General features: G+C 37.4%; 2 protein-coding genes across 2 annotated transcripts; one reads left to right on the forward strand and one right to left on the reverse strand.

Annotated features, from left to right (window-relative positions):
- Nucleotides 1–5,900: 5,900 nt before the first annotated feature.
- LOC132309285 (wound-induced protein 1-like) lies at nt 5,901–6,383 on the reverse strand. The gene has a single exon (XM_059807603.1). It carries the CDS (start codon nt 6,381–6,383, stop codon nt 5,901–5,903), a length of 483 nt encoding a protein of 160 aa, XP_059663586.1.
- An 8,939-nt stretch (nt 6,384–15,322) lies between these two features.
- LOC132309286 (uncharacterized) lies at nt 15,323–15,849 on the forward strand. The gene is made up of 2 exons (XM_059807605.1): nt 15,323–15,371; nt 15,512–15,849. Exons 1-2 carry the CDS (start codon nt 15,323–15,325, stop codon nt 15,847–15,849), a joined length of 387 nt encoding a protein of 128 aa, XP_059663588.1.
- The last annotated feature ends 9,918 nt before the right edge of the window (nt 15,850–25,767 follow it).

A 25,767-nucleotide genomic window follows, 5' to 3' on the forward strand; every position in this document is an offset into this window, starting at 1 on the left:
CAAATAATTAACTATAATTAAATCAATTAAATTAGAACAATTGAATAAGTAAATTCAATTAAATCACAATAATGAAAACAATTAACTAATTAACCACAATTAAATCAATAAAATTAACACATATGCATGTCAACAATTAAAAATGCAATTGAAACAATAAAATAAACACCAGAACTATCCTTTTCAAAATTAGGGGTATTACACTACGGGTGCACAATCTCAATTTTCTGGGTGTGGAAATGGAAAGTGTTATTTATGTAGGGTAGGTACACTTCAATTGGTATGAGGCCTTTCGGGGTAAAACTCAAGAACAAAACTATGCGGGATTCGGCCCAAAGCTAATAATATCATACTATGTGGTGGAGTGGATCGTTATAAATGGTATGAAAGCCTGATATAGCCAGAAGTGTAGCCAACGGGAACGTTGGGCCCCTAAGAGGGGTAATTGTTATGACCTATGAGGACGGATGTGGTGTGGGCGGGTGTAAATAGGCACTAGGCGAGTTACCACACTGTAAGGGAAAAGTGAAGTGCTTATATGTGGTGGTACTATCTGCAAATGGTATAAAGCATTTTGGGGTAAAAACTAAGAACAAAATAGTACGAGCAGGCCTAAAGCGGACAATATCATATCATGTGGGGTAGTGAGTCACTATAAATAGTATCAGAGGCTATCACTATAAATAGTATCAGAGGCTGACCTAACTGGAAGTGTGGCCAATGAGAATTTTGGCCCCCTAAGGGGAGTGATTGTGGTGACCTTGTGGGCGTATGTGTGTGGGTGGGTGCGAGGCATGGCAAACTATCATACTAGTAGACTACGATTGCACAATCTCACATTATTTGGGTGTGGAAAGGGAAAGTACTGTATATGTAAGATATGTACACTCCAATTGATAATGGGGGTTTTTAGAGTAAAACTCAAAAACAAAATCGTATAAACTCGGATTCAAAACGAACAATTTCATACCATATAATAAAGTGAATTGTTACACACATTATATAGGATAAAATTCAAACATAAGGGCAGCCACATATTATGTTTTTGTCTAACATCACTTAATTAACTAATGTTGAAGATATCATGATAATTTGGCTTAATAGCATTTTATATTTTGGGTGGTGAGACCACTAGTGTTTCTTTATGTTAAATACATTTTATATACAAAATTCAGGAGAAAATTCAAACATATAAGGGCAGCTACATATTATGTTTTTGGCTAATATCACTTAATTAACTAATGTTTAAAATATGACGATACTTTTGCTTGATAGCATTTTATATATTTGGTGGTGAGACCACCAGTGTTTCTTATGCTGTTGAGATGGCATTGAGAAGACAGATCTTAATATTACGCTTGACAATATCGGTTGGAGAAAGACAAACGGTTTTATTTATTGAATTATTATATGGTTGAGTACTCCAATTAGTAGAGACCCAAGTTCGACTCGCCCTTTTCTCCCCTTTTTTATATAGGTCTTTGTTTATTCTTCAACATTAATAAAATTTCATTACATATTCAAAATTAAATCACCGTCTCACGATGTGTCTGCCTATGGGTATTCCTTTAAAGAGTAAATGACTGATTTCTCATAAGGTTTGAATAAATTATACACGGGTTGATTGTTTAACATTTATTATTTTGATCTTCTTGAAACTCGTTCGCTGGCCGTTGAATGGTGACTTTAAATATAAAAAGTCAATAATGTCCTTATATTATAATAATATATTATATTACATTTTATACAAGGGAACGACAAAATTATTGTTCTATAAAATTTGGTCAACATATCTGTCGGAAAAGAAAAAAAGTTAGTGGTATCATTGAGCACATGTGCCAAAAATTAAGGGATGTTAAAGTAGTAAACATTAAAGTGAAGCTAAAACAACATAGGAGAAAAGAGAGCTAAAACAACATAGGAGAAAAGAGGCTTTCTCGGACTATTCTTCTTGATTTTCCTTTCAAGGAAATCTTTATAAGGGAAAGGTGCGAGTCTTTTATTAAACTGCTGTAACTTCTCCTTTGCCCAATTTTTATTACTTAAAACAATTTTAAAGTCTGTCCGTGTGTAACTTGTGTAAACCTTAGGGAAGGTCAGTATAATTTATCCTTCTTTAAAATGGGTTAGTGCTTAAGCTGATTTTTATTTTTATTTTCCTGAAATTGAGATGATTCTATTGATTCAATATAGGAAAATAATTCTTAAACCATTGTGAATAGCCAAGGAATTTTTTTTATTTTTTTTTATTTTTTTTTGAGACCGTGAATGAGATCAATACTTGAGTTTGTGTCAAAATAAAATAAAATTTCGGCTATACACATCTGTTTCGACAAATGTTCTTTCACATTTGTTTTGACAAAGTGATGAAGACTCAACGAGGACGTTGGTTATTCTTAAACAAAATTAGTGGAAAAAATATATATAAAAATTCTCAAACAAAATTTTAAAATTTCATTAAATATTCAAATTTGAAGCACTAACTTACTTACACACGCACGATTGTGTATATTTTTCCTGAAAAGAGTTAATTCTTATATAAGCTGATTTTGTTGATTGCACGTACGTTTCCACAAAAGAGCTGATTGAGGCTTCAACCGAAAGACAGTGGAGATGGCCAAACAAAGTTTGGCACTACAAGGACTCCACAAACACATAAATTATACTTTCCGCCACTAAATTATATCTTATTATTACATTTCAAAATGGCAATCACAAATCAAGTGACTTGAGGTTGTAAATTTAAATAACATATTAATATACTTTCAATAATTGTACACTATTCTTTTATTTATTTATTTTTCTCTATGTCGTGCGCAAAAAAGTTAATATTAGACAACAAATTATTGGTTAGAAAAAGTTGGTTACGGTATATACCTTTTATGGAGCTAAATCTTTTACATTTGTAATATTAATACAATAATGTGTGTAGTGCAAACGATAATAAGTTAAGAGTTGCTATCCAATGGAACAAATAGTTACTTCTATGTCATTACATAAAGCTATTCTTGAGGACAAATTTTTCAAATTATTGTTCCAAATGTATACTATGTTTCGTAGATATGGAGTTATAGTTTTAGAATTGGAATTGGAATTAATGAAATTAGAGAAAAGTTTCTTATAAAATTGAACCAAATTTTTTTTCAATTCCACCAATTTCAATTCCATACTGCCAAACAAAACCGAAAAAATGGTAAAGCACCATTGTGCAATTTGTGCTTTGCCTTTGAGTCCTACAATAATACGTATTTAGTGCAATCTATAAGAGGCAAATAGTTGTTGTCCAATGGAACAACCATCGCGAGATTTTCAAAGTTCTCTCGTTTCTTTTTCTTTTCTTCCTCTTCCTTTTTTTGTTTGTTTGTTTGTTTGTTTTTTTTTTTTTTTTGCAAACAATAACATACTATTTGAAACTTGATTACTGCACTTCTATTTTCTAGTTTGTTATGTTGTTACACACCATTAATTGTTAATTGTTAATATGCCCTCCTAAACTAAATTTCTGGCCATCCCAGAATAAAACCCAATCTCTTTTTTTTTTTTTTTTTCAAATGTGGACGTCATCTTTTGAAACTCCGTAAATTTGAGAGAAAAATCTCTAACTTGAAGTTTATTTGGGCTAGCTCCAGAGATACACATTGAAGATGAATTTGAAAAATCGTTGCCAATACAATATAATTATATGTATGTATTTACATATATATATTTACACCAAGTCATTGATTTGATGCTTGCAAACGCAATAAATTAATCATCAAAGGTTGTAGCATAGTAATATCTCATATTCCTCCCAATATAAAAAGTGAGGGTTCAAGTCTTCATATGAGCAAATGGGTATGAGCTTCTTACCAATAAAATAATAATAATAATAATGATAAAAATATTAAGAATCAGATTAATTCAGTCTGAAAAGCTTGCATTGAAGACAAATTCAATAATTTTATGAACGGTAAAGAATTCAATAATGTGAGTGTAAAAAATATACTCACATTCCATCTTCAAATATTGCAAAAAAAACTATGCAAATCACTCCCTCCGTTTATTTCCCTTTAAAAACATAGACAAAAATCACTAATTTACCCTTATTTACCATATTGCCCTTGGATCATTTTCTTATTCATATTTGAACCAGTTGGTAATACGCTCTCTAAATTCAATAAAATAAAATTATTGAATGCCCTAGTGGTCTCCCTCTTTCTCAAGTTTCTTCATTAGATGCTTATTGCAAATTCTTTGAGGCTATGTTTGGCCGATATTGAATTAGACTTTTGAAATTAAAATTAATGGAATTAAAAAAAAATAATTCAAAAAATTAAACCAATTTTTTTTCTAATTCTACCAATTCAAATTTCAAAAGTTCAACTCTACGCCGTCAAACACACCTGACTCTATTCTCTCTTCTTCCATGTCTCTCACTTTCTAACCGTACTATTTGAAGGTTTTGAACACCAAAGCCAACAAATCAATTAAAAAAGAAGATAGAAAGAACATAATGATAAGGATCTAGAAACATAATATTTGGCAATTCCTTGACTCCCCTTATTTGACTGATGTGATTGCAATTATGAATTAACATTTCCAAAGCAAGCATTATTTACATTATCCAATTCTCCATTCTTTGGTTGAATTGGCGCCTTGGCGGCGCATTCTTCCCTCTCTCTATGTATATGTATTTTGACATGCCCTTAATTTATTGGTTTTGTTTTAGAGTGTGGTGGTCCAATCAATAAAGCCATCCAAAATTAAACTCTAATATTTTCTTAAATATATCAAACTAAGCTACTTTTTAGTTACTATGAAATGAACAATAGTAATGTGGTTGCTATTAGGAGCAGAGCCAGAATTAAATTTCGGAGGGATTTAGTGTATTTGATGGGGGAAATCAGCTAACACATTGAAAGGAAAAAAAGAAAAAAATCATAGCAAAATCACTATCTTTTCAATCCATTAACATACATATTAATCTAACTTATGAAACCAAGGGCACATAACAGTAGTATGCTGATGGTTTCCAAAAATATAAATTTTGAAATATACATTTTAATACACATACTAATCTAATTTTTGAAATATACACATTACTTCGGGAGGGAGACATTTGTGAAATTTCAGAAAAATATATATAAAATAATAATAATAATAAAATCAGGGGCATGCGCCCTTCTAGGCACATCTCTCTCCACTCCTGGTTGCTATCAATTACATGAGGTACTCGTAGCCATGGATGATAAGTTCTACAATATCTCGAGAATACCATATCCTTGAGTCTACCAGACCTTAGATGTGGTGACGGCTGGGAGATCCCGGATATTTTAAAATTTTCAGCCGTGGAAAGTAAGTGAAACCCTCTATTTTCATTGATGATCGAGAAACGTGTAATTTTTAACGAAAATAATAACTCTCACTTCACAGAGATGGACCTGTAATTGGTTCAGTGAGAGGAATTGCCACCACTAAAATTTTATCTTTTTGCTATTATACCCACGAATTTTAATTTTTTTCAAATTATGTACTTATAAAATTTAGAATTTGCTCTCACTCAAATAAATAAATAAAAAATAAAACAAGATCATCCCTCTCACGTATTATTCAAGTCGGTCGCTGATTAGTAGGCTACCACCACATGTAAATTTCTCCAACAGATAGATGGAGAGAAGAAAAAGAATTAGTAACACAAGTTATAACAGCTTTTTATTGTATGACATAAACAGTATGAAGAAAACATGCAAAAGCATCCAACACTTCCTCCACATTCTCACACAGTAAACACACCCATATACACAAAATGCAAGAAACCAGGATTCACTCCATCATCAACAGGTCAGAGCAGCACACAGGAGGAGGACACGCAAGCACATTATTTACAAGTAAAATGACGATAATAACCCCCTCCCCCTTCCCTACAGTGCCAGAACAAGACCTGGCACAGACGAATTGTCCGAGAGCTTGCTCTGCCAAATGCTCTGACACTTCATCGACGGTGACGACGACTGTGAGGTGACGTTAGAGTTCCCAAACCTAGTGACTTTAACGGAAGTGTTGAAGTACTCCCTCAGCTGGGTAATTATGCCATGGGTGACGGTCCACGCGTGCACCCAAGAGATAGAGTCGTGACCCTCGACGAGGACCGTTGATCCGAACGCGACGAAGGAGAGAGGTTTGAAGGTGAAAGATTGGTGGGGTGATGTAGTGGTACCGGTGAGTAATCGCATCATGTGGTGGTGATGGTAACGTGGGCCATGGAACCACCACTCTATGTGTGGTGCTAGTAGGTGGTGCACCGTATCGACGTCTTGGGACCTCAAGGCTTCGTAGAGGGCTTTCACCACCCTTTTGTTGGCTTCTTCTTCTTCCTCCAGGCTTGCTTGTGGGCTAGCCTGCATCTCTGGAAAACGACACATAGAGAGAATAAGGAATATGATTATATGACAATATGTGTTGATGGGAGGGGACGTAGGCTACTTATATAGGAGAGATCAACAGGACTCGAACACGGCACACTCGTGGGAGCTGAGTACACTACCAAGTTTTTTTTTTTTTTTTTTAATAACCCAGAACTTCCCACGAAGCGGCCCTTATAGACCCCAATATGTGGCACCAAATTGGAGGTGTAGGGCTGCCCCCACCATACACCGGGTGAGTTGAGAGAATCTTAACAGGGGGGAAGGCTTGAACCTGGGCCGAGTGATGACTCAAACCAACACCTTACCATCACTGTTAGGCCCCCGGGGCAGTACTCTACCGAGTTACTCATTGAATTTAAATATATTGAATTGAGATTTTAAGAATATTATTTCTAATTTGAAAATTATTAATCTTCAAATTATAAATAATACAGTTTAAATTAAAAATAATTTTGTAGAAATTTCTAAGGCACCCAGGATGGAAGAACTCTGCTAGCTAGAGAAGAGCATCTAGATGATAGTGAAAGTTATAAAACTAGCATGTCTGTGGCCTAGCGGTATAAGACTCATATTTCTCAAAGGAAGGTCAGGGGTTCGAACCTCAGTAGCCAGTGTGTAAGTTATAAAATAAATTGTTTTTAGCAGAATTTTGGATGTCTGGTGTTCTCAGTAATAAATTTAGGAAAAATTAGGTTAGATTAACTTGACCCAAAAAAATAGTTAATATTGTTACAGTTAAACTACATTGGGGTTTAGAAAATGACTTGAACCCAGTCTATTTGGTTGGTGCATGAGGTTTGGTGTATATATATTATATATACACATGATCATCTGTCAATACTTCCATTACTAAGTTTTAATATTATTTATTGACTTTTTAAATAGGGAGGAATTTTTACGTGGTCCGAATCTATAGACTTATTTGTTTGTTTGCGTGTCAGATTATGATTAACTAGGACCATGCAATAATTTATCGTAAACAGGACTTGAATTGGATGTTGTTGGTGTATATTAGGTTAAACCATGTAATGATCTTGATCCTGTTTTGTAGAGAACCATTTTTTCCATAATTTTATAATCACATGAATCTGTTTTTTCCTAAAAAAACAACTCTATAAATGGCCTTTCTCTTTCTTTTTTTCTTTCTATATTTTCATGTTCATTTCTTGTTTGTTGTCAGGAATGTCGAAGTGACTGTTTTATTTGTTTAATTTCCAAAAGGCAAGATGTTTGTGTTGATGTGATTGTTCATTTTGGAATATCGAATGGACTGTTCATTTCTCTCTGTTTTATGCTTCTTTCTTTTTTCTTGGAATATATTTGTAATTAATGTTTAGAAAAATTTACTTCAATTTCAAAAAAAAAAAAATTACAAGTGATCTTGTGATTTTAATGTCATATTTGTCCTTCCCAACTCTTTCAATTCTTTTTAACTTATTTTTTTAATTTATTTCATTTACCAAAGACCTTGTGATCTGATATTAGAAGTGAAATTTGTCCGACATCGAATTTAGATGGGAGTTGAAGTGTATATAAATGAATGAGTAAGTTATTGGATAAAGGAGTAAGTGGTCACACGTTTCATCTAGTATGTCTCCTCTATCTCTTTCTTTCCTTTACCTCAACTGATAGATTTAATTAACAGAATATTTATTCACAAAGTGTGTATACATATTCCATTACTAATTTTTTAATCTATGCTAAAAAAAATTATATTTGAAAAAAATATAAAATTAGAATTGCATTGGGACTCGAAAACGATATAAAAATATGTACTAAACAGTGACTGACAAGTGTTTACAATATCTTTGAAACCTTAAAGCCAAATGAAAGTATTTTTCAAAAAAATCAAACATATAATTCATGTATCATTCGCGAATTTACTAAGGCAGCCACATGTTGGGTTAATTAACAGAATATTTATTCACAAAGTGTGTATACATATTCCATTACTAATTTTTTAATCTATGCTAAAAAAAATTATATTTGAAAAAAATATAAAATTAGAATTGCATTGGGACTCGAAAACGATATAAAAATATGTACTAAACAGTGACTGACAAGTGTTTACAATATCTTTGAAACCTTAAAGCCAAATGAAAGTATTTTTCAAAAAAATCAAACATATAATTCATGTATCATTCGCGAATTTACTAAGGCAGCCACATGTTGGGAGTCCATGCCCCCATCATCCAAAGAGCATCCATCTTTCAAATTTACATGAAATTGTGGATTAATGTTTAGCGTTACAAAAATATCACATCATCGTCTTAGCTAGGATTAAATTGTATATGAAATCAAAACATAAATGAGTACTTATATATGTAATGCCTTGGGATGTTTTTGATTGAAAGAAATCCACCTATCTAATTTCCATTCTATTTTATGGAATTATATTTAGTTGTAAAATCAGCTTAGTTTCGGAAACCTGACTGCAAAATAAAAAAAGAAAATTGAAAAGATTGAAGAAAGAAGCACACAGAAAAAGAGGCCAATGGGTTATTTATGAAGGTTGAAAGTATTACTCAACTATTCTGTGTGTTCCATGGTATTTTATTTGTCGTACCAATTATGTGAAGATGTGGCCTTCACTTGCAAGTGTTCATCCCTAAACGGAACTTCTTTTGACTTTATTTCCCATTCCTGCTAAAACCAAGTGCTCTGCCACCATTCTCCATCATCTTTCACACACGCACACTTGAGAAATTGTAATAAGGTAAATTAAGTTGGTTCTTATTAAGATAGTAATATGACACTGAAAGAAAGAGGGTAAATACCCACGTGGAAAATGAAAGAGTTGAGGGGGTCTCTGAGCCTGCGCCTTTTGAACCTAATCAAGTGGAAGCCACACGCTAGTTCCACTTGCATGTGTGAAGTATATCCAGAATGGCCGCCATGCATATCGTATGTACAGCTGGTTGCATAATTGCATAGTATTTAAAATAGCTATTCCAGGTATTACCTATCCGATAGGATACATCAAATTCCTTCGGGCAGCTCCGCACACCATAAAGTAGAGAGGAAAAAGAAAGAAAGTAATAAGAGTAAGTAATTTGGACAACACAAGTTATCTATTTACTTTTTAAAACGTAGAGTGTTACGTAAGTTAAAAAGTGATGATATGGTACTCTATTTTTTTTATGCATATGTTCTATGGTGTAGAACCCAATTATCTATTTCTCTATTTATTATTTTATTAATTTAATTTTAAAATAAAATAAAAAATTTGAATGTGAATTTAATAATTTTTTGTCTTCTTAACGGATATATTCCAACGGCTATATTTCCAACGGCTATATTTCAATTTCTATATAAACCACTCATTCTATCTTCTTTCAATTATGAAATTCACTTCTTTGCATTCTCAAGTCCATTATTTGTTCTTTCAATTTCTATATAAACTACTCATTCTATCTTTTTTTAATTCTATCTTCTTTCAATTATCAAGTCCACTTCTTTGCATTCTCAAACCCATTCTCTATTCTTTGAGTCTTCATATTTCTTATACAAAAAAACAATGGCTTCATTGTCACGAGATATACCCGTCTCTGAGTCTATTTCTCCATTGAATTCGTCATATTCAGATGGGGAAGATATTTTTGAAATCCATCGAAAAAGGATGAACGATGTGAGCAGATTATTATCGCCTGATGGGGTGCAGGCATTCTTTTAACCTCGTAAGAGAAAATATATTAAACGTGATCAAGAGGAGGCAGCACAACGGCTATTCCGAGATTACTTTGTTGAAAATCCGATTTATCCACCAAACATATTTCATAGAAGGTTTCGGATACGACGAGAGTTGTTTCTTCGCATTTTGAACGGTGTTACAACATATGACAAATGGTTCTCCAGAAACTCGATTCCCTCAGTCGTATGGGGTTCACTCCTATACAGTGACGGGTATCATATTACACAATATGATCATTGAAGACGAGGGCAAACACATTTTGCAATGGACACCTCCGACAGATGACCCAATCTCCCTTCCACATTACGTTTGAAACCCATCGATGTTGGCGGCACACATTTCCTTTCGCCTAAGTAGGATTCGCAATAGATCAGACAATGCCGATCTTAGGAGAGATCTCATGGAACATTTATGGAATCAATTTGGTAATGAAGATTTTTAAATTTGTTGTAGTAGAATAAAATGTAATTTTCATATTGCTGACGAATAAACAATATTTTAAAAATTATTTGTTTCGATTAGATTTGTTAAGAAATTTAAAGAAATTATAATTTAAAGAAATATCCATTACATTTATAAATAAAAATTACATTAGCTTCCCACAAATAGAAAAAGAAAATTACATTACATTAGCTTCCCATAGGTAGAAAAAGGAAATTATATTGAAGATGAAATATAGTATTTATAGGCTAAAAATATAACCGTTTATTACCGTTTGAATTTAATGGAACGTTTGGAAGTAAATTGAGCCGTTGCTGCCTTTTGCTTTTTTGCCTTCAATCAGATTCATTAAACAAAGGAAAAAAAGAATGGAGTATTCTCTAAAGGCAGCTCTATCTGTGGACAATAGCTTAGACAATGGCTGTAGGTCCCACAAGAGATATACTCTACTTCTTTCATCACACCGCCCATTTCTCTCTCCTAACTGACACATTTCTACTCTAAACATAATGACGCCCCGGATGCTCTAAGAGGGGTGGAATAGAAAATTATTATTTTTAGATTTAATAATATATTTTGTATTATAAAAATATATTATTAAAATAGACTGGTGTGTGAAAACCGTGACGTCACCCATGTGAGATTTATCCAAACATCAAGGGAAGTAAGTGTAATTTACCCTTAAATAAATTACAATATATTATTATTATAATAAGTCATCTTTTGATTCTGGGCAACCTAGTCATAGTTTACAATAAGTCAGTACAATGAACACAAAATTGTTTAGGTGTGTGTAATTTTTTACCCTCTAATAAATGGAGCAACAAAAAAAATGAACTTTTTGTGGGTGTCACTTATCAAACGCTGACTTGTCAGACATGGCACGTTGATAAGTCAATACAACCCTAACCGAGGCCCTCATGGCGAGTTGAAAAGTCAAAAGTCTCGAGGGACCAACCTTCGAGCACCCCAAACCCCGGCATCGCACCAGGCTCACCAAGCCTCGAGGGACCAACCCTCGAGCACCCCAAGCCCTGGTATCGCACCAGGCTCCTCAAGCCTCGAGGAACCAAACCTCGAGCACCCCAAGCCCAGGTATCCCCCTAGGCCTACCGAGCCTCAAGGGACCAACTCTCTAGCACCTCAAGCCCTAGTACCATACCAGGCCATAACGTATCGAAAGATTGGAGCCCCAGAGAGCTCGCCATCATAATGCCATAGGTTCATATATAGCACGAAACGAAGGTAGGGCCTTCATAGCTATAAGGAATCTAAACTTGGGAAACTTAAGAGGATCTTTGATTGGTGTATGAGAAGTCAAGAAGTGCATTCGCTCTTAGCAAAGCCCAATTAATAAGATGATAGGATTATACACATTATGACAGCAAACCTTAAAATCACATTTAATGTTGTGTCAAGCTCGACCAACCGGCGGCCAAGTAACATTTAATGCCCAAATTGGGGGAGAAACGACATAACAACATAGTGCAAGGCTCGATGAGAGGATTGGACTCTTCAGGCTCCTAAACCTTTAGGATTACCCACGTGGTCCTGACTGGGAGCCATGCATGCGAGAAACCATGCATGAAAAAGACCATTGGATAATGACTAATGGAATCTGGGACTATAAATAGTACTATCCCATGAAGGAATAACGGACTAGAAAAGGCAGCTGTCATAAGAAATTGTATACCTGCCCTACCACCATCTCAATCTTGATGATTGGTCTTCTTTTCCTCCTCATACACCAAGTATCTTCTCTATTTCCTTCACAGTTGTACTTCTGATATTACCATTATACACTTGTTTATTGTCTTGATAAAAAAGAACCCCTACATGTTGGGGGAGGTGGTGATGTTCTCATCCAGTCTCAGGCGCCGTCACGTGCCTCCAACGCTAGTGTACCCCACATCACACTACTGGAGAGCTCAATGGCCTCTTCAGTCCATGAGGAAGTATTGCAATCCAACCGTTATCTCAATGATCGCTTAGACATACTGGAGGCTATGATCATAGAAAATGCACGGGTTAGAACCGCCTTTCCAGCTAAAGCAACCCTGCCTAAACACAACCAACTAGTCAGTTCATCCACCGACGCAGGCTCAAGCAGCCCCAAAGCCCGTCTAGGCGCAAGTTGAACCTCAAGTCAACCCCTCTCCAGAGTACATCACTGAATCTATGTTACTGGACTGCTTCATGAAGCATGCCTTGTATGCTGCGCGCGCGTTGGTACTACGCACTGAGCCGCCATACCTGAAAAGTCTTACTCAGACTCCGTACCCACAAGGGTACATCATTCCAAAGTTTCCCAAGTATGACGGTGTAAAAGGAGATGCTGACGAGCATTTACAGAGATTTATAAAGTCTCTAGGCTAGCATAGCCACGACGAGGTCCTGCACCTTAGAGAGTTCTCCAAGTCCCTCATGGGGCTCGCTTACAGGTGGTTTAAGAGTCTCGAGCTAAACTCGATCACCACGTGGCAGCAGCTTTCCCAAAAGTCCACGCTAAGTTCAGCCAGGCCATTGAGCGAGTCACCACTCTCTTTCATAAAGGAAACACAGGAGCCCAGTGAGGAACCACTTGAGTTTATCCCCATATTTCAAGCTCGAGTGAGGGAATGTTTAGAAGGTAGTAGTGAAAGAGATCTGGTCGACATCTGCATACAAGGCATGAACAGAACTTACGGGGTACACTTGGTCAATCTGGGACTCAACAGCTTCAGTGATCTTACCACAGCTGTACAGAACATCTGCAAGGACCTTGCACCCCCAAAGGTAAAAGTCGCTAAACAGGTCACCCGCAAAGAAGCACCCGTTACTGCTCACAATGACAAGACCAAAAGGCGCCATAAAGTAGACACCAAGGCTAAGGCATCGTTTGCAGAGCGAGCCAACAAGCTTCTCCCATTCGCAGTTCGTATGGAAGAAGTCACCAACACCCTCAAGCAGTAGGTTAAACATGACGTGGTCGTATTACCCATCACTCACAAAGAGCCAACAGCACAAGATCTTGCCAGTCCCAATTTCTGCATCTTCAATCAAGCCATCACGCATCCAACAAGCGCATGTTGAACTTTTAGGCAAATTTTTCAGCAGCGACTTGAAGGTGGTGACCTCAAGGTGACTGCGCCAATGGATGTGCGACACAACCCTTATCTTCGCCACCACAGTGTGGCCACAGTCACTTACTACAATGAGAACACGGAAACCAATCCCCGCCACTCACAGATTCAGTAAGAATAGCGTGAGGACGAGTGTTGTGCAACAGCTTCGTCGAGTCAGCCCACCTCCCGGCAAGCCCCATTAACCATTTCCTTCTCTAAATCTGATAAGAGAGTATCTACTCCTCAGAACCGTCCTCTCTATGTCACCGCATATGTCAATGGTATGGAGTTTCGACGTGCTTTTTTAGATAATGGATCTTCCATTAACCTCATGCCCTAGATAATTTTCAAGAAAGCTGGTCTGCCTCATGAGCACCTCATCAAGGAAGCTATAGAAGTATATGGGTTCGGAAATAAGTCCCACCAGACTCTAGGTTATGTGAATATCAACCTGGCAGTTAACAAGTTTAGGGCTCCCACCAAGCTCCACGCTATCAAGGCTGACACTTCCTACCATGTCCTTCTCGGGCGGGCATGGATACACCGCTTTGGCATAGTAGCTTCAACCTATCATCAGTGTTTCAAAGGCATATTGGGCAACAAACTCATCACTGTCCCCTGCTCAGATAAGCCCTTCGCTAAGCATGAGGCCCACTTTGCTGAAGCACTCTTCTTTGATGAGATGGAAAATGAGGACAAAGAGGGTGAGGCCAACATCATTCGCACCCCACTGCCTAAGTCAGAAGAAGTACAACAAGGAATTTTCTACCCTCCACAGCCATATGTACCTCGCCGCAGTACAGACGCCACTACCCCTCGCGAATGCAAGCGGGTCTGGCTACTAGATGGGTGATACGTTTACCGTTTATGATGGTGTGCGGGCTTAGCTTCGACCAGCTCAGTTGTTGAGCCCACACGTACAGAAGTGGAGCGGCCCCAGCTTTCAGATCTCAAAGATATCAATCTTGCCCTTGTTATACAAGAGCTGCGGATCACTTTTATCTCCTCGCAAGTGGATCCGTCACTACGAGACAGTCTCGTTTGTCTTTTGAAAGAGTTTTCAGACATTTTCGCTTGGATTTACAGCGAGATGCCAGGATTAGACCCCCAGCGCATGACACATCATCTTAGCACCATATTGGGCTCGCGTCCCATCAAACAAGCACCTCGAGTCTATCGTCCAAAGCTCGAGCTTCAAATCAAAACAGAGATCAAAAATTTGCTCCTCACAAGTTTCATTAGACCAATCCTATACCTCACTTGCCTAGCAAATATTATTCCCGTGAAGAAGAAGAATGGGCAAATCCGTGTCTGTGTTGACTTTCGTGATCTCAACAAGGCATTCCCAAAAAATGATTTCCCCCTTCCAATCATTGATACGTTGGTCGACGCAACGGCCGGGCATTCCCTATTTTCCTTTATGGATGGTTACAGTGGCTACAATCAGATATGGATGGCTAAAGAATATGCCTAAAAACTGCATTTCGAACCCCACTTGGCAATTTCCACTACACTGCCATGCCCTTCGGGTTAAAAAATGCAAGTGCAACATATCAGAGAGCTATGACTGCCATATTCCATGATATGCTGCATCGCACAATGGAAAATGGTGTCGACGACTTAGTGGTGAAATCTAAATAGTAGGAAGACCATCTCTAGGATCTACGCCAAGTATTCGAAAGATGCCGCATGTACAACCTGCGTATGAACCCCCTCAAGTGTGTATTTGGGGTCAGTCAAGGCAATTTTTTGGGTTTCTTAGTGCATCGCCAGGGGATCGACCTCGACCCCACCAAGGCTCGCGTAATTACAGATATACCCCACCCGTGTTCTTTCAAGTAGCTTAAGAGTTTTTTTGGGCAAAGTTTCAGATTTGCACAAGTTCATACCAGCACTCGCCGAGGTTTCTCACACTTTCAGCTCGCTGATCAAAGACAATGCCAAATTTGTCTGGACAACAGCTCATCAAGTAGCTTTCGAAAAGATCAAGTCCATTCTTAGCTCCTCGACCACAATGCGTCCACCTATCAGAGAGCAACCCCTACTACTCTACCTTACCTCAATTGACAGGTCCATTGGTGCCCTTCTCGCTCAAATAGTTGAAAGCCGAGAACGCCCAATCTATTATCTCAGCCGCCTCGTCCATGAGGCCGAAGCTCGATACTCAGCCATTGAGCTCCACTGCCTCGTGTTTGTCTTCGCAGCATAAAAATCCAGGCATTATTTCATGGCCCACCCCATTCATTTGATCACACGGTGCAACCTGTACAAACATATCCTCTCTAAGCCCATCATTTCTAGCAAAGCATCACGCTGACTCTTAGCCATTCCATAGTTTGATATTGCATCTCACGCACCACGAGGCATCAAGAGCTAAGCCCTAGTTGATTTACTTGCACAGTTCCCAGAGTAGAGGCATAAGCCCCTTGACGATGCTTTACCCATAGACAGGGGCATTTCAAAACTATGCATCTGTTGGGACTCCAAATTAGTTATCAAGAAGGTAACTGGTGAGTATGCCATCCGCGAGCCTTCGCTCGCATCCTACCGCACAATCATTCAGAGGCTCCTCGCCAAGTTCCCCTGCGTCCGTTTTACTCATGTACCTCGCTCCAACAATTGATATCTAAACGCGCTCGCAACATTGGCTTCCAAGCTAATAATTACAGATGATACGACTCAAGTTTATATCACCAAACGCATTGGTCTAGCCACAATCACCGAGCTTTTCCCAATAAAGAATGTTCCGAGCAATGACTGGCGAGCCCCAATCATTAATCAACTCAAACACATGACAGGACCAATACCCATCACATAATTGAAATCATTTCAACTCTTTTGGGGGCTTCTATACTTCCGCTTACCATATGGAACATTGGCTAGGTGCCTTGACCCCAAAAAGCATAAGCATCCCTCAAAACAACTCATGAGCAGCACTATACTACCCCTCTCGCTCTGTATCGACGACTCTAGTGCCAGGGTTACTACTGGCCAGACATGGCAGTACAGGCCAACGCCCTTCAGCGCACCTGCCTATAATGTTAAGCTATGATGGACGAAACTGAGGCCTGTGTTATCGATGTTGTTGATTGGCGTCGCCCATTTATTGAGTTCCTATCGCGCTCTCCTAAAGGACAAACAGGCCGCAACAAAGATAAAAAGAAAGTTTGCACAGTTCGAGCTTAGGGAGGGCGAGCTTTTCCGCCACATCGTCAATGGCACGTACTTGCAATGCTTGGCTCAAAGCAAGGCCATGGAAGCATTAAAAATGGCTCACCAACTGGAGTATCAAGGCGCGCGTAAGCTTTTCACGCATTTGTTGCGCAAAAGATTTTACTGGCCCTACCATGGAGCGCAATGCCAAGTCTCATGTGCAGAAGTGTAGGCCTTACCAATACCACCACCATCAAATACATACTCCAGCTACACCCCTCCATCCTATTGAGGCCCCATGCCATTCCACACATGGGGATTAGATCTCATTAGACTAATTGCCCCTCGCATTCTGGGCCTATCGCATTTCTAGCAAACGCTCTACCGACCAGACCCCGTTCTCCCTTGTCTATAGAACTGAGGCCGTCCTGCCAGTAAATATCGCAATCCCCATAACACAGCTTGCCTTGCGAAGTGGGGTTTACATGTCTCAAGATAACAAGTTGGAGGCTCTCGATGAAAGATGCGAAATAGCCCTTCAACATCTTCACCAGTATCAGCGCAACATAGCGCGAGCATACAATAAACATGTCCAGCCTCGACAATTCAGGATAGGCGAGCTTGTCCTTAAAGCCCCCCCACACATTATGCGAGGCCTTTCAGTTCTAAAGTTTGCACCTAATTGAGAGGGCCCTTACATTGTTAGGACGTCTAGTGATAGTGGTTACTGCACTCTTAAGGGCTCTGATCATAACCCAATTAACAATGTCTGGCTGATGCCTTACTTTTGTTAAGTGTTTGTAAACAAAAAATGTTTATCTTGCAAGGAAACCCTTTTTGGCAAATGTACGACGCTATCCTCTTAACTTCTTTTCATTCAAAAAAAATGGGGGAGTGCGAAATAACATAACTTTTTTTTTTATTCAATATTTCGAATTACAATTGTCAAGTCCTCGACTGTTATATACATACATCAAAAGAAAGACAAAGAGCCTAGCCTATGTAAAAGGATAGCAGTGAGTAGTCATCGTCAAGCTCCTACGAATGTGCCACCATCACTACCAAGCTTGCTTGCTCCCGTGCAAGCTCTCATTCCAATTGCTCAATACACGTTCTTGCTTCCTAAAGGCGCGGTGCGAGAAGTCTCTACCTTAGGCACTTCTCAGCCACAACTAGCCTCATTCGCAACCACTGAACAAGAACCTCGAGCCTTTGAACATCTTCCAACAGGAGTGCGGCCTCCTTTACGAGATCCTCATTGGTCAAGCCCTGCTCAATTTCGACAAATATCTCTAAAATTTTGCCAAGGCATAAATACATTGATCGTTGCACAAGTTCATAGCGCAAGGACAAGAACTGCGACACCTCAGGGTGATGGGATAGAGCTATCTCTAATAAACTCACATAAGCTCGAAGGAATGGTATACCCATCCACTTAACTTTTGAACTCACGGAACCTCGCCCTATATCATTTCCCCTCCTGAGTCCTAAGCCTGGCAGTAGCAACTTGCTCTTCCCCGATACCTCCCTACAGCTATGAATCTCGAAAAGTTTGCTCGCCACCAGGAGGCGAGACTTGCCTCATCTAAACCTCATTTGCATCCTCTATATTCACATGTGTTTATGGCTTAGTAGGGTTTAACAAGACTTGCAGATCCTCCAGGGGCGAGGTTTGCCCCACTTCCCCACCCGAGTTTCCCTCGTTTGTAAGGGAATCTTGTCCCATTCCTTGTACCTCCACTTCCTGTGTTTCCTGAGGATGCAAGGGCTCTGGTACTCCCAAAGGAAAAGTTTAGCTTTTTTCTACATGTTCAGCTTGATCTGGCACCTCTCGAGAGGACATTTCCACATTCTCGCCCCTAAGTGTCTTAGAAGAATCCTCACCCAAATTTTTTGACACTTTGAGAGCTGGGGACTTGGACCCCTCATTCTACTCCGTTAGCTGGGCTTCGTCTCGAGTAGTGTTTATCCCTTCCCTCGCATGACCTGCTTCCTCTTCAATATTCACACCATCATGAGGCAGCTCTGTTGTGCCAGAGTATTCTTGCATCATTTCCGCAACAGCTGCCGCTTGGGTATGAACAGGTACATCTCGCATGGTAATAAGAGGCGAGATGTCCAATGGGTTCAAAATCTCCACTTCATCTTCCCTTGGCCGTACTGATTTATCCTCCTGAGCACAACAATTTAGAGAATTCTCGCCTACGACTCGCATAAAGTCAAAAGTGGGTAAGTTAGGAAATTCACTATCAGAAGCTAATACCCCGCCAGAGCTTACATCATGCATGGTGGCATCAACTCCACTATCTCGCACACGCTGAAGCTTATGCACCCCACCCTGACTTGGTCCAAAGGCAGCGGCTATTGAACCATGCTCTCCTATAAGAGTGTGTTCCCTGTGATCCTCAGTGGATGTATTAGCGTCCACACTTTCTGATTACTCATCCACAAATGGAACCCTACTAGTTAATGCCATTGGTAGAGATGTGTTTGGTGCTAGAGGCTTTATACTCTCTTTTCTAGCAGTAGTAATTGCCGAGACTACAGTACTCAGCTGCTCATTTTCTGGGAAGTCAGCATTTACACGAGAGGTGGCTCTAGTTTTATATCTAAGGATAGGCGTTGGAGCTATTTTAGCCTCAGGAATAGACGTTGTCATTGCAGGTTACAATGACTTCCCTTGTTACATCGCTGCCGGTGTAAGAGCAGGTGCGAAACTACAACGAGCGCCCCTGTTAAAGTCTATAGGGGGTCTCAACGAGTAGTCCCCCATATATATTTCCTGAGCTTTCACTAGCTGAGTAGGACTTGCACAAAATCCTTCCAGCTCGCAAGCTCAATAGCCCAGAGCGAGCGCTCTGCCTCTGTATATATAGGGACCCTATCCCTCCCTGGAAGAAATAGTGCACCAACCCCTTCTCTTAGCAGTCCAACATGCATTGCCACGAATCTCGAAAAACTACTGTCATATGAATTCTCGCCCCCAGCGAAGATATACTGCGAGGGCACCCCCCTGTCATAGCCAAATTGCAAGGGCACTCAGCGAGGGTTATAGGTCTTCAATAGCTGGGTAATTATCCCATGGGTGACAGTCCGCGTGTGCACCCAAGAGACCGAGTCGTGACCCTCCACGAGGACCGTTGATTCGAACGTGATGAAGAAGAGATGTTTAAAGATGAATGATTAGTGGGGTGATGTAGTGGTACCGGTAAGTAATCGCATCATGTGGTGGTGATAGTAACGTGGGCCATGGAACCACCACTCTATATGTGGTGCTAATAGGTGGTACACTGTATCGACATCTCGGGAGCTCAAGGCTTCGTAGAGGGCTTTCACCACCCTTTTGTTGGCTTCTTCTTTTTCCTCCAGGCTTGGTTGTGGGCTAGCCTATAGCTCTGAAATACGACATACAGAGATAATGAGGAATATGATTATATAACACCATATGTGTTTATAGGAGGGATGTAGGCTACTTATATAGGAGAGATCAATAAGACTCGAACACGGCACACTTGTGGGAGCTGAGTACTCTACCAAGTAGCTCATTGAGCAATGTATTTTTCTATACGATTTAAATATATCGAATTGAGATTTTAAGAACATTATTTCTAATTTTAAAATTATTAATCTTCAAATTATAAATAATACAGTTTAAATTAAAAATAATTATGTAGAAATTTCTAAGGCACCCTGCATGGAAGGACTCTACTAGCTAAAGAAGAGCATCTAGATGCTGGTGTGCATGGGGATCAGATTAGATAGCCCAATAAGGAACAACTAAAAGTTATAAAATAAATTGTTTTTAGTAGAATTTTGGATGTCTGGTGTTCTCAGCAATAAATATAGGGAAAATTAGGTTAGATTAATTTGACCCAAAATAATAATTAATATTGTTACAGTTCAACTACATTAAGGTTTAGAAAATGACTTGAGCCTAATCTATTTGGTTGGTGCATGAGGATTGGTGTATATACACTATAGGGCAAAGTAGAGAAAACCCCCATTGACTTGTAACATTTTTCAATAAACCCTTCTTGTCTATTTTTTAACCAAAGAACCTCCCTCGACTTGTATCCTTTTTCCAATAAATCTCCCTTGTCGAATTTTTTTACCAAAGAACCCCACTCAACTATCTGAGGGGGTAAAAGAGTTGATAATTGCACCAAAATACACTTTTATTTAAATATTAATTCTCCCAAGCTTACAAAATTCATATCTCACAAATCGTACATTTAAAAATTATAAATAATATATGTACGGAAAGCTTATGAAATAAGGATTTCAGAAATATAAGATTTATACAAAAAAAACCTTTATAACTAAAGAAAAATAGGCAATCTAAAAATCTACTCAAACAATCTTATTTTATTTTAAAAAAATAAAATACTCGAGATATTTGCAAGAAAATTTTCAGAATTATTCATTTACATATGGAGCTGAATATATAAAAAATTTAACCACAACAGAGATCAATTTCATGAAATATCATATTTTGCATCAAAGTATTTACATTCTTTTATAGACTCGCCATTTAAAAGAATATAAAAATGAATATTCGGTCTCTATTGGAGCTAATTTTTTTATATGTAATGCTCCATATGAAAATGAATAATTCTGAAAATTTTCTTACAAATAACTTGAGTATTTTATAAAAAATAAAATAAAATAAGATTATTGCAGTAGATTTTTAGATTGTCTATTTCTCTCTGGTTATGAAGTTTTTGTAAGAACCTGATCATTTTTCTTCCTTTATTTTTTCTCAATTTTTTGCGGGTTCAATTTTTTCTGTTGAAATTTCCCTTCCCGTAACCTCACTCTTCGTGCTCAGAGTTACTTTTCGACTTCACGTACTTCCATTATTGTTGGTTTCCTTAAAAGGAGTAGCTTTACTTTTTGAGAAAAGTTCGCCGGTTGTTTCTTTTTCTCGCAGGGGCGTTGATTAAGAGATTCTTCAGAAGCATTTTTGTTTCTTGGGGTGTTTTTCATAAATATCTTTTCAAGATATTTTGTTTTGGGATTTTTTTTAGAAAATATCTTTTGGAAGATATTTTCATTTGGATCACTTGCGCAGTTATCCTTTTGTGTAGGGGCCTTTGTGCAATTAATGAAAGTTAATTGTTAAGTGTCCTTTTGGAGCTTGAATCCTCGTACAGGATTCATTTTCACATTTGGTTGAGTCGTGTACTCTTGAAATTGTCTTGCAGTCGATCCCCACAATTTTTGGGTTTTCGGCCCCAGCTAGCGCTAAACTTAGTTTTTTAATCTATTTCTTCTGTTGTTCATATTTTCTCATTTTGGTTCTTTTTCGTTCACAGAGTTTTGCCGTTTGAGCGTGTTTGCTCAAATTTCACTTTTCCAGACTAGGCAAGACCCGTTCGGGGCACTTTTTGAGTTTTTCTATAAATAGAGGTCTCTAAAAAGAAAAGTCAGATATTTTCATCTTCTTTCCCTCTCTTGGCCAGATTCCATGACAGCCAAGGGTTACCACCTTCTCTCTTCTCTTTTGAACCTCCTCCCTTTAGTAAAAAGTGGTGATGCCTTAGTGTTTATTGTTTGTCTTGACGAGGCCTTCGATTCCAACCGATTGGAATCCCGTTTTGGCCATTTTTGAGTTCGAGTTTGAAGCCAAGTTTGGATTTTGGTGTGACCTCCTTAGTATTTAATTATCACCTAATTGTCCCCGACAAAACCCCGAAGTTTCGTTGGATTCGGAGCGGTTTCATTTCAGTGGGGATTTGAGATTTTCATCTCAAATTGAGGCAGGGGATGTTATAGGTTTATATTTGAGTTGTATTGATTATTTTATGAGTTTATACAACTTATATGCATGCCTTGTATTAATCTTAGAATTTAATTTAATTATTTTCTATGTATATGATTTAATTCTAATGATTGTATATAGTTTAGAATTGAATTGTGGCATACTAGTAAATTTGGCCTTGGTATGTTAAGCAACAAATATTAAATTGGGGCATTTGAATAAGAATTGTAAATTTTATTTAATAATTTTCTTTTATGAAAGTTTAATTCACATAGTTGTAACAAGCATGAAATTAACTTGTAATATGATATTAAAATAGGTCTTGGTATGTTCTTTAACCTATGTTAATTTGAGGACATTTGAAGTTGTTTGAAAATCAAGATAAAATTAATTAATTAACTTAATTAATTTTATTTTAAGTATTGTAGTCACTTAAATTGATATTGGGTGTAATAAATGTGAAAATCGTGCTATATTTTTTAACATATATTAATTCGAGACTGTATGAAATCTAGAGACTTTTCATGTTAGGTTAATAATCTCTTGAAATGTAGTATGTTTAATTACCTTATGAGCATGCTACTAACTTGTTGTAGAATTAGTACTTGAGGTCTCTAAAGATGGTAATTTGACTTAGCATGATAAGTGATATCATTATCTTAAATAGCTTGTTTAAATATATCACATGTAGGTATATAACTTGTTTAGAATATCACTAATGTTTACCATGGGAGCTAGCTACTAAATTATGGTGTATTTAGTGCTTGTGGCTTATATTGGGTAACTTGATTTAGTTGTTAAAAGATATTCTTGTTTTATGTATAAATTGTATATTGAGGAAATGACATGTCATATGCTATTTAGACTTGAATTCTAGGACATGGTTTGTGTGGATTCAACCTTACTTGTGCATAAAATGTGGTAATTTGCTTTTGATTTTGTATAAGTTTTGAACTTATTGATTTGGAAAAGCTTATGAGAACATAATTTATGTGATGGCTAGGGTTTGGTTCTAGTACAGGGACAAGAGTCTTCTGAGTTATAAGTGCACACTAGGTGGTACCTTGTGGGTCGTAATTACCCGAAAATACTTGTTTGGTCTAGCAACTGCATGTCCTAGTCTTTCCACTAATTGATTTTGCATTTAATTTCAATTTGTTAATCATGGATTACTTGTAACTTGAGAATTGATACTTGCTTTGGGTATTTGAATCCTATTTAGTATACTTGAAACTATATAGTTGCTTTATATATTTAGATCTCATTTAGTATACTTGCTTTATGTATTTAGATCTCATTTAGTATACTTCAAACTGTATACTTGCTTTATGTATTTAGATCTTATTTAGTATACTTGAAACTGTATACTTGCTTTATGTATTTAGATCTCATTTAGTATACTTCAAACTGTATACTTGCTTTATGTATTTAGATCTCATTTAGTATACTTGAAACTGTATACTTGCTTTATGCATTTAGATCTCATTTAATATACTTGAAACTGTATACTTGCTTTATGTATTTAGATCTCATTTAGCATACTTGAACTTGTATCTTGGTTGTGTGTCTAAACTCTACTTAGTATACTTGTGCTTGTATACTTAATTCATAAGTTTTTTCCATGTTAATTATATATTTGTGTATGTATGCTTAGACATTACATAACTTATTTAATATGGTTTAGTATACTTGTAAATGTATGCTTATATGTCGTATATCATGTTTTGACATTGTTTAGTATACTTGAGCATGTATACTTGTATGCCGTAGTTCATTTCAATTGCATGAGTAGCTTATGATGATTCTTGAGTCTCACTTATAACATAGTCGTTAGGTAGTATGATCCTTTTGAATTGCTTTATGTGAATGTAATAACCTTGTAAAAAGTTAGGTCTATGCATGCTCATTCCCTATGAGTAACTTGTTTACTCACCCCAAAGTTATCGAGTTGTTTTTCAGGTACGGATTCCTTGGTTTGGGATACACAACATCCCTAGATCGTCTCGATGGATTGAAGTTCTTTTAATGTATTCTTGTTCACATGCAAGTGTTAGCATGTTTAAGTTTTGTTTATAAAGATGTAATGCTTAGCTAGGTTTAATATGCCATTTTTGTCTTATGGTATGTAAAGTGTACTTAGATGCACTATTTGGAACCTATTTGATATATATGACACGAGGCCAAGGGCCACAAACTTTAAAGTTCAAATGTATGTATTTAAATTTCAAGTTTTGCCTTTGAAATGTAATTTTTCTAACTTTAGAGGTTTGGTATGTAATTTGGAGTAAATGAAATGTAATGAGGCCGTAGGCTATTGTAGCGCGTCTAAAATGTTATTTTATATTTGCGTGTATGCTCACATTAGCACACAAATGCACAGTTTTAAGTTTGATCATGCCATGAAGGATTTCAATGAGACTTAAAGGCTTCTTTTTCAGTTCTGGTGCATAGCAGGCTTGATTTACATGTTTTCGATCTGTTTTGGTTGACTGGTGGCTTATTTCAGTCGATCGATTAATTGTTCAATTCAATTTGAACAGTATTTTGTCATTTCCAGTAGCTAAAGTACTGTTTGGGTTCATTTTGGTAGACCGGTTCATCATTTCAGACGACCGAAGTGATTTTCCTTCATTTTCTAGATTTTGAGTCCTTTTGGGTTCATTTCAGTCGACCGATGGCTTATTTCGGTTGACCTAAATGCCTCACATTCACTAGCCTTACAAATTATGTATCAGCATTGTTGCTCTAACTTCAAACGGTCATATCTCCTTCATTTCTAATCCAAATGGGTTAATTTTTGAGCCTAAATTCAAGGATTTTGAGTCAGGTTTCCAATGGGACCAATTGAATTGTAAGATTCAAATCACAGTAGGAGTTATTCATGTTTTAGAGAGACAGTGTCAGGTTTTGCTTGAATCGGGAATGGGTGTTTCGTGGGATTCTTGGCCAAGGTTCTTGGAACCTCTTGGAATGTTGTAAAATGATTAGTTTAGGTTGTATGGACCTCATTTGACTTGTTTAGAGTCAAGTTTCTCCTTTTATTTGTAATTTGACCATTTTACCCTTATTTAATGGATTTTGCCCGTTTTGACCTTTGTTTCCGCTTTCATTCTCTTTGAGTTTCATGACTCCATGGAGAGTTACTTGGGTGTCTTAGGGATGATTGATATCTCTATATACCTTGTTTTGTTCTAGCTTCCGCATTTTGGATCC

This window comes from Cornus florida, unplaced genomic scaffold (genome assembly GCF_030987335.1).
Source record: "Cornus florida cultivar Cherokee Brave unplaced genomic scaffold, ASM3098733v1 CherokeeBrave_3.0.0_Hap2_Chr05, whole genome shotgun sequence".
In the NCBI taxonomy this organism is placed as follows: Eukaryota; Viridiplantae; Streptophyta; class Magnoliopsida; order Cornales; family Cornaceae; genus Cornus; species Cornus florida.

Excerpts from the sequence above, each read along its gene's own strand:
- LOC132309285 (XM_059807603.1), bottom strand. The coding sequence starts at position 6,383 with ATGCAGGCTAGCCCACAAGCAAGCCTGGAGGAAGAAGAAGAAGCCAAC.
- LOC132309286 (XM_059807605.1), top strand. The coding sequence starts at position 15,323 with ATGCCGCATGTACAACCTGCGTATGAACCCCCTCAAGTGTGTATTTGG. Across the intron at positions 15,372-15,511 it reads CCCTCAAGTGTGTATTTGGG|ATTTGCACAAGTTCATACCA; the intron begins GTCAGTCAAGGC and ends GCAAAGTTTCAG.